General features: G+C 34.1%; 2 protein-coding genes across 2 annotated transcripts; both read left to right on the forward strand.

Annotated features, from left to right (window-relative positions):
* Window positions 1–3,775: 3,775 nt before the first annotated feature.
* LOC111799932 (phosphoenolpyruvate carboxykinase (ATP) 1) lies at window positions 3,776–8,180 on the forward strand. The gene is made up of 13 exons (XM_023683464.2): window positions 3,776–3,930; window positions 4,211–4,484; window positions 4,676–4,854; window positions 5,180–5,333; window positions 5,418–5,502; window positions 5,675–5,775; window positions 5,983–6,281; window positions 6,467–6,640; window positions 6,737–6,802; window positions 6,958–7,136; window positions 7,240–7,409; window positions 7,482–7,650; window positions 7,726–8,180. Exons 2-13 carry the CDS (start codon window positions 4,222–4,224, stop codon window positions 7,867–7,869), a joined length of 1,983 nt encoding a protein of 660 aa, XP_023539232.2. The 5' UTR covers window positions 3,776–3,930; window positions 4,211–4,221; the 3' UTR covers window positions 7,870–8,180.
* Window positions 8,181–9,340: 1,160 nt separating this feature from the next.
* LOC111779813 (ATP-dependent 6-phosphofructokinase 5, chloroplastic) lies at window positions 9,341–15,259 on the forward strand. Its single transcript, XM_023659976.2, has 13 exons — window positions 9,341–9,859; window positions 9,984–10,074; window positions 10,447–10,520; window positions 10,935–11,046; window positions 11,311–11,406; window positions 11,554–11,655; window positions 11,750–11,824; window positions 12,350–12,490; window positions 12,659–12,775; window positions 12,850–12,954; window positions 13,088–13,168; window positions 13,715–13,843; window positions 14,689–15,259. The coding sequence occupies exons 1-13, from the start codon at window positions 9,552–9,554 to the stop codon at window positions 14,854–14,856; spliced, it is 1,599 nt and encodes a 532-aa protein (XP_023515744.2). The 5' UTR covers window positions 9,341–9,551; the 3' UTR covers window positions 14,857–15,259.
* The last annotated feature ends 375 nt before the right edge of the window (window positions 15,260–15,634 follow it).

A 15,634-nucleotide genomic window follows, 5' to 3' on the forward strand; every position in this document is an offset into this window, starting at 1 on the left:
AATAGTCAGCAATCTTAATATTATATATAATTGTTTTGTCGCTAAGATGTATACAGAAAAATACACTTTTTTTTTACCCATGGTTAGATTTATGACATTTTCTACGACTTAATGTCTATATATTGTATATTATAAAAATAAATAATAATTAAAAATCCAAGTAATACTAAAAAAATATTCCATACAAATTTTAAAAAATTGAAGGCTTAAGCGGTGCAAAGAAGGAATAATCCGACACGTCAAGGTCGCAGAATGGGCACGAGCATCTCTATCCTTCGCCGCTTTCCACCACCACATATTATATTTTACTCCCAAAAAATAAATCTTTTTCCGCCATTATTACAATTTTTATAATAAATAGATTTTTACTGAAATTTTTTAAAATTAAATAACTAAATAACTTCTCGAATTTCATTAAATGACACGTTTCCAATTACTAATCAAATATCCAAATAATTAAATTTCTTACACATCATATGATAAATCTATATTTTTTCATGTTTTTTGATTAACTTATTGGATAATATTTGCTTAGGTATCTTTTTATTAAATTATTTGATCCTATCCAATCAGCATTATTTGATCCTATCTTTTTATTAAATTACTTTAATATAAATATTATATTTATCATTTAATAAATTAATTGGTATTTATAATCTTTTTATGAATTATAAAAATTTGTATCTCAAACAGTTAAAAGTATACAAATAAAAAAACAATTAAACATAAAGTTTAGGTATGGTGAAATAACAATATTTTTGTTGAAATTATATCCAAATTCAGACCGCATTCATCTGTAACTGGGCCTGTGAATCTCATATATGATAATTGGGCTACGACATTATTATAATTATCGATTATTGTTTAATTCAAGTTTAAGATAATTTTCAACCTAAAGGGTTGGAAAGTGAGGAAATTAAGAAAACGACACAACGTAATAAATTTAAATTTTGGGACATTTTATTCATCCCATTTTGGTATGTTTTTTAAGCAGAGATGATATTTCTAACAAAGTTTAGTCTCCATTTTTTAAATATATGCACGACCTTTTCCTACCAAATAAACCTTATACTGACCAATAATTCCATCAAGCGTGTTTAGTTAACTTCAAAATATTCAATTGAATGTTTTCAAACAATAAAAAAATATATATATACTAACATTAAATTAAACTTAAAAAGTTATAATATTCTAATATGTCTTTAAATTTTAAAAATTTAATAACGCTCTATGTTTTAATTTTATATAAAATTAAATTTTATGGTCTAATATGACCTTCAACTCTTATAAAAATAATCGCAACTCAATTTAATGTTTTCAGCATGTTTACACGTTTAAATTTGACTAAATAAGAAGTTAGAAATATAATAATATTTTTTGTTGACTCTTTTTCATTACTTGTGTTCAAAAAAACAATAATTTGAAAACGTGGTAAACCAAAAACAAATAAATTCAAACCTATCATTATCTTCCAAATGTATTTTCAAGACCATTATGTGATCAAATGTAAATAAGACTATTATTTATTATAAGAGTCATATTAAAAGTCCAAACCTAACCCGAAAACATCCAAATTAAATTGCATTTGATTATGGCTGCATGCAATTACGTGAGAATACCTCTCAAACCATAATTAATGTTTATATTTCTTTTTTAAATTTCACTCTCAATATTTTAAAATTTTTATTTAACATCAAAATTTTAGAACTTAAAAAGAAAGTAATTTTTATAACTTATATATATATATATATATATATATTTGAAATTTAACTAAAAAATTTGAAAATCAGAGTAAACAATGTAATAAATATGTCCAATTAAAAAAAAAAAAAGTTAATAAAGGGCCTAAAATAACTCTTTAATTAATTAATTAATTAATAATAATAATATTATTATTATTCTGAGAAAGAGGAGTTTCGAATCTCCTTCCACCCTCATTTTACAAAGAATTTTAATTTCAAAATAATAATTTAATGCTTTTAACAAATAAAATTAAACAAAAAAAAAAGGCCTTGCAGTTGAATTACAATGATAGGAGAAATAACATCAAAATTTAAGAGGGTAATTTAATGAGTTTATTAATTAAAAAAATAAATTCAGTGAAAATGAAATCTAATAATTGGGTAGGGTGGAATCTAATAATTGGGTAGGGTAATTCGTAAGTAATTATTATACATAATTCCCATAAAAAAATTAGTGGGGTGACAATTTTTTCGATAGATTCCTACTTTAATGCGGCGACCAGACGCAGAATTTATTATTATTATTATTTAACTTGACGGTTTACAGCTGGAAAGTAAATTCTAAATTATCTCAACATAAATAATTACCCCGTCTTTCGTACGGTAACTCCGGAACTGAACTTCGATTTAAATCCCATTTTTTCAATTTGGAGACACCAATATCAAACATTTTTCTTTTCCAAAATTTTCTCATACGTGTGGGGTCCACGCTCCATCGGCTGAATTCAATCCTCTACATGCAGGACCACTAAACTAATGTAAACTTGATCGGTGGTGTCAGCTTAATCTTCTTCGTGTACATTTTCTTTTCACAAACATACACTTTTTTTCAATACTAAAAAATAAATATTTAATTTGCTGAAGTGCTTTTTTTAAGGCAAGTTATTTGAATGAGGTGAATTGGTAATTTTTTTTCATTTTTTAAATTATAAAATAAAAATATAATAAATTTAACTCATTTAAATATATATTTTTTGTTTAAACAAAGACATATTTAAAGGACATATAAAACGAATAAAGACAATACATTAAATACAATTTAGATAACTTCTGTTTAAATTCAGTTTACAAGTTGACTCTTCAACTTAACTAAGGTGATACATATATTGTATATATTTATTTATTTATAACCTAAATCTTTGTATTATTGAAGATATATTTATAAGTTCAATATTCTTAAAATTTTAAATTTATTTAACATCTCTAAATTCTATAAAGGTATAAAAACTCATAATTTAATTTTCTTATTTTAAAATTTTTAAAATTAAACTTAATTTAGGGTTTCTCTATTTTAATAAATTCATCCCTATCAAATAAAAAAATTAAAAATAAAAACTATAAAAAATCCTATATCATTTACATAAAAAAATAAATAGTTATTGGAAACAATATTGAAAGCTTAATATTTTTGGACTCAAAATTTAATTTTATATCTTATAGATTTGTTAATTTTAGAAAGATTTTAATACGTCATAATTACTTAACCTAACTACATAAATCTCTACTCGATTCAATTAGTTCAAATAATAATAAAAAAAAAACAACAACATAAATATGAGAACATTAAAAAAAAAATGGTTCAAACAATTTTTCTAAAAAAAATGAAAAGAAAATATTTGGTTCAAATTTTTTTTTAATACCACTCATCATTTTATTATTTAACTTCAATATTCTTTTTAGTATAACAATATTATCGATGTTTTTAAATAGAAATTTAGTGAAAGTAATTTATTATTATTTTTCGTTATAGAAAAAAAAAAAAGGTAAAATGCAAAGAATAAATGTACGTAGGCCAAAGTTGAATAGGGAAGCGATATAGAAGAACTTCTCGCAATTCATTAATAGCCGCTGGATGCAAGAGACCGGCATGGTATTAGATTCCACTGGATTTCCTCTTTTACCCTTTAGCTTCTCGTTTTATGCGCCATTACAATTTCTCTTACGAAAATTCGGAGATAGAATCTAACCATGGTTACTTATCCCCATCAACTCTGGTTAGCTACGGCTCCTGCTGAACCCTTTAAAAGCCGGCCATATGAACTTCCTTCTTCACATTCATTCCGTGTTCTTCGTTTGTTCTCTTCGTTCTCTCCACTTTGATGGTCGAACCCATCGATTTCTAGCTTCTTCTGCCCTTGTCTCCTGCTCCATCCTTCCTTCCTTCCTTCTCTGCAGTTCCCAGCCTCTGGTTCATCTCTCTTTCTCTCTTTTATCTCTTAGTTTGGTTTTGTTAAGCTCGGTTGCTCGATCATGGCGCCAAAGAGCTTCCGCTTTTGACATTGAAACCATGCAAAAAGAACAAATGATGTTACTTCAACTTCAAAGATGGATGATCATAAGATTTATTTGATTTGATTTGATTCTATAATCACTAAAATATAAGAATAAACGATAATGATTTTGAAATCTGTGGATTTGGCGATTGTTTTTCTGCTTTTGTATGGTTGAGTGAAGTTTTATTTGATCAGGTTGAATAGATATGGCGGCAAACGGAAACGCAGAGTTCAGTTTTGCAAACAATGGATCGGCGAGAAACGGTCTGTCGAGAATTCAGACTGAGAAGAAACAGAATGGGATCTGTCATGATGACAGTGCTCAACCTGTGAAGGCGAAGACCATTGACGAGTTACACTCGTTGCAGAGGAAGAAATCGGCCCCTACCACTCCCATTAAGGGCGCTGAAGGAGCTTTTGCTGCGATTTCTGAAGAGGAGCGTCAGAAGCAGCAGCTTCAGTCCATCAGGTTCAATTACTTTCTCGTACTCCACTGACACATCGCTCGCAACGACCAATCATACCTCGCCTTCTATTTTTAAAGCTTCTCCGAAAACGACGCTTAATTAATACCTATTTTGAATTTGATAATTGTTTATGCGTAATAGTGTTGGGTATATAAGATTCGTTTCTTAATCGAGGATGGTTTAATTTGAACAGTGCTTCATTGGCATCATTGACGAGAGAAACCGGGCCAAAATTGGTGAAAGGAGATCCGGCGAGGAAATCAGAAACTCCCAAAGCTCATGCGGTGCACCACCACTACCACGCGCCGACAATTAGCGTTAGCGACAGCTCCTTGAAGTTCACCCATATCCTTTACAATCTCTCCCCTGCAGGTTCGTTCTCTTTTTGTCGGTTTCTCATTCACTTTCAAATTCCATTCTATTTCAGAGCAGATCAGATGGTGTCGTCTTCTTCAAGGGCCATCCAGTTATCTGCCTGCCCATGTTTTATGGGCCCAGATTGGAATCTAGAATTTGTGCCTAAGACGTTCTTTTTGCCCCCATTTTTTTTTTTTTTGGTTGAATTATAAATTTGGTCGTCATAATTCCAACGTCTAGGATTAAATTAGAAATTTATCAAAATTATAGAACGTCAAATATGAATTGGACCCCAGGAACAAAAGGGGAGTTTGATATCTTAGCGCTTTCCTGTTTGCAGAGCTTTACGAGCAGGCGATAAAGTATGAGAAAGGATCATTCATCTCGTCGACCGGTGCATTGGCGACTCTTTCCGGTGCGAAAACTGGCCGATCTCCGAGAGATAAAAGAGTTGTCAGAGATGAAACCACCGAGGACGATCTTTGGTGGGGAAAGTGAGTGTTGATCTACCCTTCTTCTATTTGGGTTTCTTTTCCTTTTAACGTTCTTTTGATATGAACGGCTTTATTTGCTTTCAGGGGCTCACCAAACATCGAAATGGACGAACATACTTTCATGGTTAACAGAGAAAGGGCTGTTGATTACCTCAACTCATTGGACAAGGTTACTTTTTATATCAGTATCTAGATATTTGTTGGCGTTCCTTTTCTTTGATGAATAGGTCCTTGAAGCCCTAAAGTCAAAATTGATATTGAGGTCCTTGATGAGCTATTTATTATGACTACGTTCATTTGTTCGTCCTGCCCTTTTGAATGTTGGTTGTTGTGATTTGCAGGTGTTTGTGAATGATCAGTTCTTGAATTGGGACCCAGAGAACAGGATCAAAGTTCGCATCGTCTCTGCAAGAGCTTACCATTCACTGTTTATGCACAACATGTAAGTGAAATTTACTAAACACTTCAACTTTTTCAGCAGTATATGTTTCTCTTGTCCCTTCCACAAAGGTCCTAAGCCTTGCCAGATAAGTCTCCTTAACGTTCATATGTTACATTATCGCGCGGATGAATAAAAACGGTATATATAAATAAAATGTACAATGGTGTATTAGCTTAGTGTGCATTTCGATAACTGGGTCGGTGACAGGTGTATCCGACCCTCACCTGAAGAGCTGGAGAATTTCGGTACTCCGGACTTCACTATTTACAATGCTGGGCAATTCCCGTGTAATCGTTACACTCACTACATGACATCCTCTACTAGCATAGATATTAACCTTTCTAGGAGGGAAATGGTCATCCTCGGCACTCAATACGCCGGGGAAATGAAGAAAGGTCTATTCAGTGTTATGCATTATCTCATGCCTAAGCGTCAAATCCTCTCCTTACATTCTGGCTGCAATATGGGAAAAGATGGAGATGTTGCTCTCTTCTTTGGACTTTCAGGTATAGTATTATTGGAGCCAGATGAGAATGGCTCTGATATCCGACATAACGATATGTGCCCTCTTACCCTATCCATCCTTAGCATATTATTTGTTTGCTTTTGATCCTAAGGGTTAACTGCATTGCACCATTTGCTTTCTGGTTGTCATTTTGAGGTCCTCAGTACTCGTTGATTTTGTTTTTAGGTACTGGAAAGACGACGTTGTCGACAGACCATAATAGGTATCTGATTGGCGATGATGAACATTGTTGGAGTGCTAATGGTGTGTCAAATATCGAAGGAGGTTGCTATGCCAAGTGCATTGATCTCTCTAGAGAAAAAGAGCCCGACATTTGGAATGCCATCAAATTTGGAACCGGTAAGGTTTTTATCATCCTGCTTTTGTTTGATGTAGCATAACTATGTATGCTGATTACATCGTGATGGGATTTACTAACACCATGGGTTGCTGCAGTGCTTGAAAACGTGGTGTTTGACGAGCATACCCGAGAAGTTGATTATACCGACAAATCAGTTACTGGTATATAAACACTTCATTATGTTTTATGAGAATTTTCAATTGTTCTTATATATTTATAGCCAAAGCACACTATAAATTTGAAAAACATCAGAGATATGTTAAATTCTCACCCATGTATTGGGTTCTTCCTCATGTGTTTGGTTATCTTGTTACAGAGAACACAAGGGCAGCTTACCCCATTGAATTCATTCCAAATGCGAAAATGCCATGTGTTGGCCCGCACCCGAAGAATGTGATCCTATTGGCCTGTGATGCATTCGGGGTGCTTCCACCGGTGAGCAAGCTGAGCCTGGCACAGACCATGTATCATTTCATCAGTGGTTACACTGCTCTGGTAAATATACACTCAAAACTTCCTTAAAAATAAGAGTCCGTCAATGTGTAGAGTGGAAACATTAAGCTAAACAACTGGTTGGATTGTATGTGTTTGTGAATAGGTGGCAGGCACCGAAGATGGCATCAAAGAGCCACAGGCAACATTCTCAGCTTGTTTCGGTGCCGCTTTTATAATGTTACATCCAACAAAGTATGCAGCCATGCTAGCCGAGAAGATGCAGAAGCATGGTGCAACTGGATGGCTCGTCAACACTGGTTGGTCAGGTGGAAGGTATGCATCAATATTTGACACATTAAAAACGTTCTCTAAAGAATAAGCTTATACATATTATTGATCCAATAGGTATGGCCAAGGGAACCGCATTAAGCTACCATACACTCGGAAGATCATCGACGCCATTCACTCTGGCCAACTTCTGAATGCAACATATAAGAAAACTGAAGTGTTCGGGCTCGAAATTCCCACCGAGATCGATGGAGTGCCTTCAGAAATCTTGGATCCAATCAACACTGTAAGTTAGCATTCTCTTCCAAAACATGTTAAAGAATCGATTTCAATTTGTTAATGTTTATGAGGAACGATGCAGTGGTCCGACAAGAAGGCGTATAAGGATACTTTGCTTCAGCTGGGTGGCTTGTTTAAGAAGAACTTCGAGACATTTACCAACTACAAGATTGGTAAGGACAGCAAGCTGACAGATGAGATTCTCGCAGCTGGGCCAAATTTCTAAAGCATAAGTGAAGGAATCTCTGCTGAAGGGCTCTGGTGTGATGCTTTTAAAAAAAGTGCTTTAGGTGAAAATGTTGGTACTTAGGCCATGTATATCTCTGCTCTATGTTTTCGTTATAGCGTTTGTTCTCACCCCACAAAGAGAGAAATATCTCATCCTGTTCTAGCTTAGTATTTGGGTTTATTATATATTATAAGTTTATAGTTCACTTTAGAATAAGATTCCGTTACTTGTCTATGTATTTAGATGGGTATATCAAACTTAGCATCAAAGTTCTGATTTTATCAAATTAACCTAGAAATTAATATTCATTGCTAGGTGTTGATGTTTTAGTGATTTGTTATTTTTGTGGTCAGAGCTTGAGTACTTTTAATTGGTTAGGTTTCGAAAAAAAAATATTAATTATAGTACAAAAGAATTGACTTTATATGCTTTAAATTATGCCCATCGTTAAACTAATAGAATGAGGCACATAATCTGAAGAACACAGTTATATGTCTTAGGATTTTGGGGTCTGGATATAACTATTTGGATGCTAATTTTTCAAAATATGTATTGAAATTGGGTATAAAATTTTAAAATATATATTAAAATCGGGTGGAAAAGGTTAATTAGAGGTTTGAAAATAAACCATGAGATGCTTTATTTTTATTAGAAATAAAAAATTGAATAAAAAATGGAATCAATAATATCAACAACTTGGAATTAAATTATTTGAAAAGAAAAAAAATTAGTCCCGATTGAGTTCATGATTTAATAAGTAGTTTAATTAAGATTTACAACTCAAAAACTCAAACAATTAAGTAAGATCCCGAAAATGCTTCAGCAGATACCCTGGGCATTTCTAAAAAAAAGGCTCAATACAAACGGACAATTTGTTATTTGGAGTTTAGACAAATGACTTATGTTCACACAATTTGTTATTTGGAGTTTAGACAAATGACTTATGTTCACACGTAAGGATATTAATGAAACTTTTGAAAGTTAATGAGTATCTTTGAGACGTGATACTTTATAGAATGGGTAAAAGTCATTTTGAACCTAATATTTTTCAAATTTTAAAAAGTTTTGAGATCTAAATCAAAATCTGAAAAAGTTTAAAATTATATTTGTGAAGGTTTGAAGATAGAAAAAAAAAAAGATTTCTACTAAAAGAAAAGATATTTTTGGTAATTTATTATTATTATTATTATTATTTTGAAAGTTTAAAGAATATTTTTTTTAAAGAAAATATAAAAATTTATCGGTATTTTATTAATTAAACCTATGAAACTAAATTTACAAAGAAGTTGTAAGGAACAAGAAAAAAGGAATAAAATAAGAACTTCGTACGATGTGTAAGAAGTAACAATCACAAGGAATTAGAAAGGCCGGCCCAATGCGAATCATCGAATCCAAATGGCAACATTGTAATATAGTTAAAAAAGCGAGGTGAAAATGCGATCAGTCCATCAAGTCAAAACAGAAAAACCAGACAGTCTCTTCTGTTCAAAGTTCGTATCGGACTTGAACTTCGTCTTCTTATTTTCATACCGTAGCTCTGGAAGACAAAATCTATATTACCTAACTCTCGTTCTCTCCGTTTCTTCGTCCTCGAATTCTCCTCACTTCTACAATCCTCTTCCACGGACCTTGTTATTCTGCTGACTTGTTCTTCGATTGTTCTCGCCGATCGCCGTCTGATGGGTTCTATATCGCACTCGATTGGCCCCAAACTCGGTTTCCATCACCAGGTATCGCACTGTTCCCCTGGACTGTTTGGTTTGAGTCGTGGTAAATTTCTGAGCCTGAGTTCGAGGAAGCATTTTGGGAGAATCCACGCCTCCATTGATGTTAAGGATGGACGCAAGATCGAAGCGATTGATTTTAGTGATCCTGATTGGAAATTGAAGTATCAGGCGGACTTTGAAAAACGCTTTAACCTCCCGCACATTACCGACGTTTTCGGAGATGCTGTTCCTATTCCTTCTACTTTTTGTCTTAGGATGAGGTGTTGTTTTCTTTTTCTTTCCCCCCTTTTCGGGTTAGGTTGTGTTTTTGCCTTTTTTGGATTGTGGACTGATTTGGCTTTGAATGTCGATGTTTCTATCTGTATGTATGGATTGGAATTGCAGGTCACCTGTTTCGGACGTCTTTCCTGGAGTTTATCCGTCAGATGAAGAGTGGCACGGATACATAAATAACAACGATCGCGTACTTCTCAAGGTATATTCACTGTCACTGTTACTGTGGAGACGTTTCGAAAATTGATTGGGAGTCTTCATCTACTACTTTTAACAGCGTATTTAAGGCTTCTTCATAATTCGCTAACCATTCCCCTTTTCTTTTTCTTTTTTTCTCTTTAGTTTCAGCCCTATTCTTCCCGATCATTAATTATGTTATGAATAGTAGCGAAGCTTAAGCTGTTGGATGGTTTTGTAAGATATTTTAGACCTTGTTCTTTAGGTCTGTTTTTACTTTATAATTTGGCTGACTTGAAAGTTCTCGCTAAAGTTATGATGGCATGCAGTTGTATTATTCTTTTTGAGAAGTTTAGTTAATGTACTCTGAAGTTTGGTTTTATTGTCGAATGCTCAGGTCATAAATTACTCATCACCTACGTCTGCCGGTGCTGAGTGCATTGACCCCAATTGTACATGGGTAGAACAATGGTAAGTCACTTCAATTTATTGGTATTAGCAATTGTAGGGCATGCCTTCATTGGTAGAATTGAGCTGAAAGTTTTAATACTGACTTTCTTTTTCATAACTGTTCATTGTTAGTTTTTAGAACCTTATATGTTAATACATTTTTCGAAATTCAATTATTATTGAAAAGAGAGAGGGTGAACTGAAACTGTGGCTAAATAAGAAGGGGAATTACTTGGTACTAGGGACACTTAATTTAAGAAAAAAGGAAAGAAAGCAGGGAGTGCTGAGACACTATGTGTTGTTTAGCCTGACAAGGGAAAAATAGGGCTTCACAAATTTGAAAAATAATATCTCGCATGTATACTTTTGTCAATTAACTCATGCTTTTAGTTCCTTGATTACGTCCATGCACAATTTAAAAATTCTTACATACAGGGTTCATCGTGCTGGGCCTCGAGAGAAAATATACTTCAAACCAGAAGAAGTGAAAGCAGCAATTGTGACTTGTGGAGGACTCTGTCCTGGTCTTAATGATGTTATAAGACAGGTTAATTTTTTTTTCCTTGTTTTTTTTATACTCTTATTCATCTTATCAGACAGATTATTTTCGTTTATATTATTACTTTACTTTTAACTTTAATTGTATAATTCTTTTGGTGAAATTATGATATTAAGTAGGTTTCGTACTTAGAAGTTATTCCTTTATTTCTCAAAGGATATGCATTCTTTAGATTTTATATATTTAGCTTGTTACGGGAGCGGTTTTCAGCATTTCTTCATATGTTCTCAAAGAATATTCTTTCTTTTACAGATTGTAATCACACTCGAAATTTATGGTGTGAAGAAGATAGTTGGGATTCCCTTCGGATATCGTGGATTCTCTGACAAAGAACTGACTGAAATGCCTGTAAGTTTCTTTTCTGCATGCACAAAATTATAATCTCTATAGAACCCCTTGTCTCATAACAGTACTACTTCCCTCATGACAAGATGGTTGAAAAAGTTGCCTAAGCTGATGCTGTTTAATTGACTTTATGATGGTGTTCATTCCTAGCTATCCAGAAAAGTGGTTCAGAACATTCATCTTTCTGGTGGGAGTTTGTTAGGAGTCTCACGTGGAGGTCCTGGGATTGGCGAAATTGTGGACAGCTTGCAGGTCTCGAACAGATTGTCTTAGTTTGATCATGTAGACTTTTTATTGGGAGTTGACCATTTCAAAATGATTGAGGCATGTATTGACTGTGTTGTAGGAAAGGGGAATTGATATGCTTTTTGTTTTGGGTGGAAACGGCACTCATGCTGGGGCCAATGCAATACACAATGAGGTATGTCATAACCTTTCTCTAACCTGACAATTTTATATATTAGTTGCTACTTGCTACTGACGCGTGGTGCACATATTTGTGAATTTTATTATTGTTCTAATATTATCTTCTTTTAAAGGTTTATTGTAAAGTTTAATGATCTATGTTTTGCATTATACATCATGCTAAACAGTTCATTGGAAAATTGAGTTTACCACTCATACTCCAAGTTCACCTCACAACTGACAAGCGTGTGGTATATTAGAATCTTTCACTCTTCAAGTACATGAACGCTATAGGTTTTGTAGATGTTACAAAACTAATTCCAAACATGCATGAATTTGATTAGAATCACTTGAATTTTTCTTCAGCCTTCACTCCACTTTTGTAAACTGTGGGTTTGCAATTAGCAAGAGTTTGATGCTTTTTATTATTATATAAATTTCTCTTACTCAGTCTTCGATAATTAAAAAACAACTCTGCTTTTCGTTAGAGAATTTGACACCATTTCTGACTTTGTTAAACATTTCATGTTTTTTGGTTTAGTGTCGGAAAAGACGGTTAAAGGTGGCCGTGGTCGGTGTTCCAAAAACTATAGACAATGATATTTTATTGATGGATAAGACATTTGGTTTCGATACTGCTGTTGAAGAAGCACAAAGAGCAATAAATTCTGCCTACATTGAGGTAACGTCCATTGCTTTCTATTGTTGTATCCTTATTGCTGTGTTCATGTGCGTATTGGTCCTTCCTTGAATTCTTTCTCTTTTCATAGTATTATAGAGCTATTTTCCTTCCCCTTTCGGGAAGTTGTCATACGATGATCAATGGCATAATGTTAATAATTTGGTATAGGCACACAGTGCTTATCATGGAGTTGGCGTTGTGAAATTGATGGGTCGCAGCAGTGGATTTATAGCGATGCATGCAGCACTTGCCAGTGGGCAGATTGATGTATGCTTGGTCCCTGAGGTATGTCAAATATGAGTTTGACGTTTAGTTTCTATTTTCTTGATGCTGCACTGATATCATCATATGGTACTTAGGTTCCTTTCCAACTACATGGGCCCCATGGCGTTCTACGCCATCTGAAATATCTGATAGAGACAAAGGGATCTGCTGTGGTCTGCGTGGCTGAGGGAGCAGGGCAGGTAAGTTGGTGTTGCTATTTTTACCCTTCAAAGATCAAAACTTCATGGACTGCATAAACTTTATAATTACCTTTTGACTCTTTTTAATCTTAAATTATTAGAATTGAGTACTGATTCTCGGCTTTAACTGCAGAATTTGCTACAAAAGACAAATGCTACCGATGCATCTGGGAACATTGTACTGAGTGATATTGGCGTATATATTCAACAAGAGGTTTGTAAATTTACTTCCATTGAGATTAATCATCGTGCTATTTTGAGAGAATCTAAGATGTGCTTCTTACGTTAGTACATAATACTTGCGAGCAGTACGGCATTTTTGGCTTAAATTATTCTTTTTTAAGAAATGAAAAATCTTTCGCCCATAGAGAAAATATAGAAAAAGGGGAGATATCCCAACAACGGCCAAAAGGTTACAAAAAAAGATCTCCAATTAGCTGAAAATTGAAATATGCACAAGATCGTAATTACAAAAAGATTTAGAGAGAGAACACCTGACGGAAGCAAAGAGTTCAATAGAATTCCTAGTATCGTGCTTTGAAGACCTCTGATTCCCCTCCAACCAGATCTTCCATAAAGTTGCGACTATAGCATTAAACCAAAGAATATGGCTTTAAATTTTGTGTTAACTAGGTGGAATATTCTAAATGATGAGGAAAGGCACTTTCTTTTCATTTGATATGCGTTAGGTGGAAACTGAATCTGGATTATTCTGCTGGTGCTTAACATATTTTATCATTTTTTTGCCCCCTTCTTGCAGATGAAGAAATACTTCAAGGAGCTTAGTACTCCAGTTGATGTGAAGTATATTGATCCGACATATATGATTCGTGCATGTCGTGCAAATGCTTCCGATGGGATCTTGTGCACTGTATTGGGGCAGAATGCAGTGAGTTCCCTTTCTCTCCCTTCCGAGGACAACATTAATAACTTCCATGTTTCCCATCAATGGTGCTTATTATCTCATCAAAGCTTTTCCCCTCTTTTTTTTCCTTTTCTTTTCGCTGAGACTGGAACAATACTAATTATGAAAAAGGGATATACTGCAGACAACTTAAAATTAATGGAAATAAAAGAGGTATTAAGAAGCATAGAAACCAAATCCATGAACGGAAATGACATACATACATTATTATCTGTTGTAGCACTTTGTTGTTATTTGTTAGGTCTTACGATGAACGGTAGCTCCAATTCTAATATTAACCGTTGCCGTTGACTCATTCCATTTTGCTTATTTTCTTTTCCACAAGATTTGCCTCCCTTTAACTAACTAGGACTACTTTCTTAATGATAGGGATATTGTTGAAAAAAATCTTAAAACTAGCCTTATCCTTACTTTATCACTCACTCCCTCAGACACACACACACACACATTACTGATTACGGGAGAGTAATATAGTTTCTCTAGTCTTCCAAGTCTTGTGGCAAGCTGGTTTTTGCCTGTTTTATGGTTTATTTAATTAGAAATGGTTAAAATACTTTCAATGGATTTTGAAAGGTCGTGGAAGGTGTGGTACCCATTTTAGTGCCTTACTCACATTTCAGAACTTTGTTCATTACCCTTGTTTCTGATCTGGGTTCTTTTAATTCTTTTTCGTGTGTTCACTTTTGTTCTGTCTGACTTTCCTTTTGACCTTTCATTATTTTTTCTTTCCCTATCATCCACAGTCCATCTATATCAGGAGTTTCTTGCGCTAATTCTTCCTTGGATGGGTATTGTTGGATTTGTTACAGGTCCACGGTGCATTTGCTGGATACAGTGGCATCACAGTAGGAATCTGTAACACGCATTACGTCTATCTTCCCATCCCTGAAGTGATATCGCATCCCAGAATATTGGACCCGAATAGCCGAATGTGGCACCGATGTCTAACTTCGACAGGTCAACCAGATTTTATCTAATCATTTTCATCTAATTTATGCAAGAGACTGAAGGAACAAAGGGTTCCAGAGAAATGAGGAGGGAGCACGCAGCTAGCTTCAGGTTTTTTTCTGTTTGCTTTTGTTAATTTAGGCCAATGCCTTTGGTAGAATAAATAACACTGTGAGAAACTGTTAAGTGTATAGAGCATTAGTACTTGAGAAGATTCATTGATAATAAAGAAAACACGGAGGAGAAAAAAAACTAAATTCTCGCAGCATTGCTGCGTAGTATTTGTTAATTGTATCTCAGAAACATTGGTCATTCAATTATTCTTGCAGAAAATGCAAATTACGAAAAGGGCTGATATATTTAATACAAAACATTTCCTAGGCAAGGGCCGATACGTCCATGATTATTTTAGTTTATTTTGATTGTGTAAAATTATCATTGTTTGTTACAGAGAATTAGTTTATTTGGTGTCTGTGGTGTTTGATCATTGTGTTTTTTTTGGTTATAATTATCTACTGTTCTTCTGTAATGCTCACTGCTGAACACATAATGGAATATCCATTATGATGCTTCTGGGATATCTCTGCCCAAAACTTTGTACCCATCCCTAGCCCTCTCCTCTCTGTCTAGCACACAGAAAACAACACCGCCACCACGTCCAGACAAACAAAGGCTCCCACTCATCCCTAGCCTACCACACAGAACAAAGCAAACCACAGACACGTGGAGGAGATAGAGACGGGTGAAGTTTTGGGCTTTATCTGCAACTATAGTTTAGTTTCCGTTAGTGAAGTAATTTGATAGATT

The sequence above is a fragment of the Cucurbita pepo genome, chromosome 1 (assembly GCF_057944985.1).
Source record: "Cucurbita pepo subsp. pepo isolate OVF chromosome 1, ASM5794498v1, whole genome shotgun sequence".
Classification (NCBI taxonomy): Eukaryota; Viridiplantae; Streptophyta; class Magnoliopsida; order Cucurbitales; family Cucurbitaceae; genus Cucurbita; species Cucurbita pepo.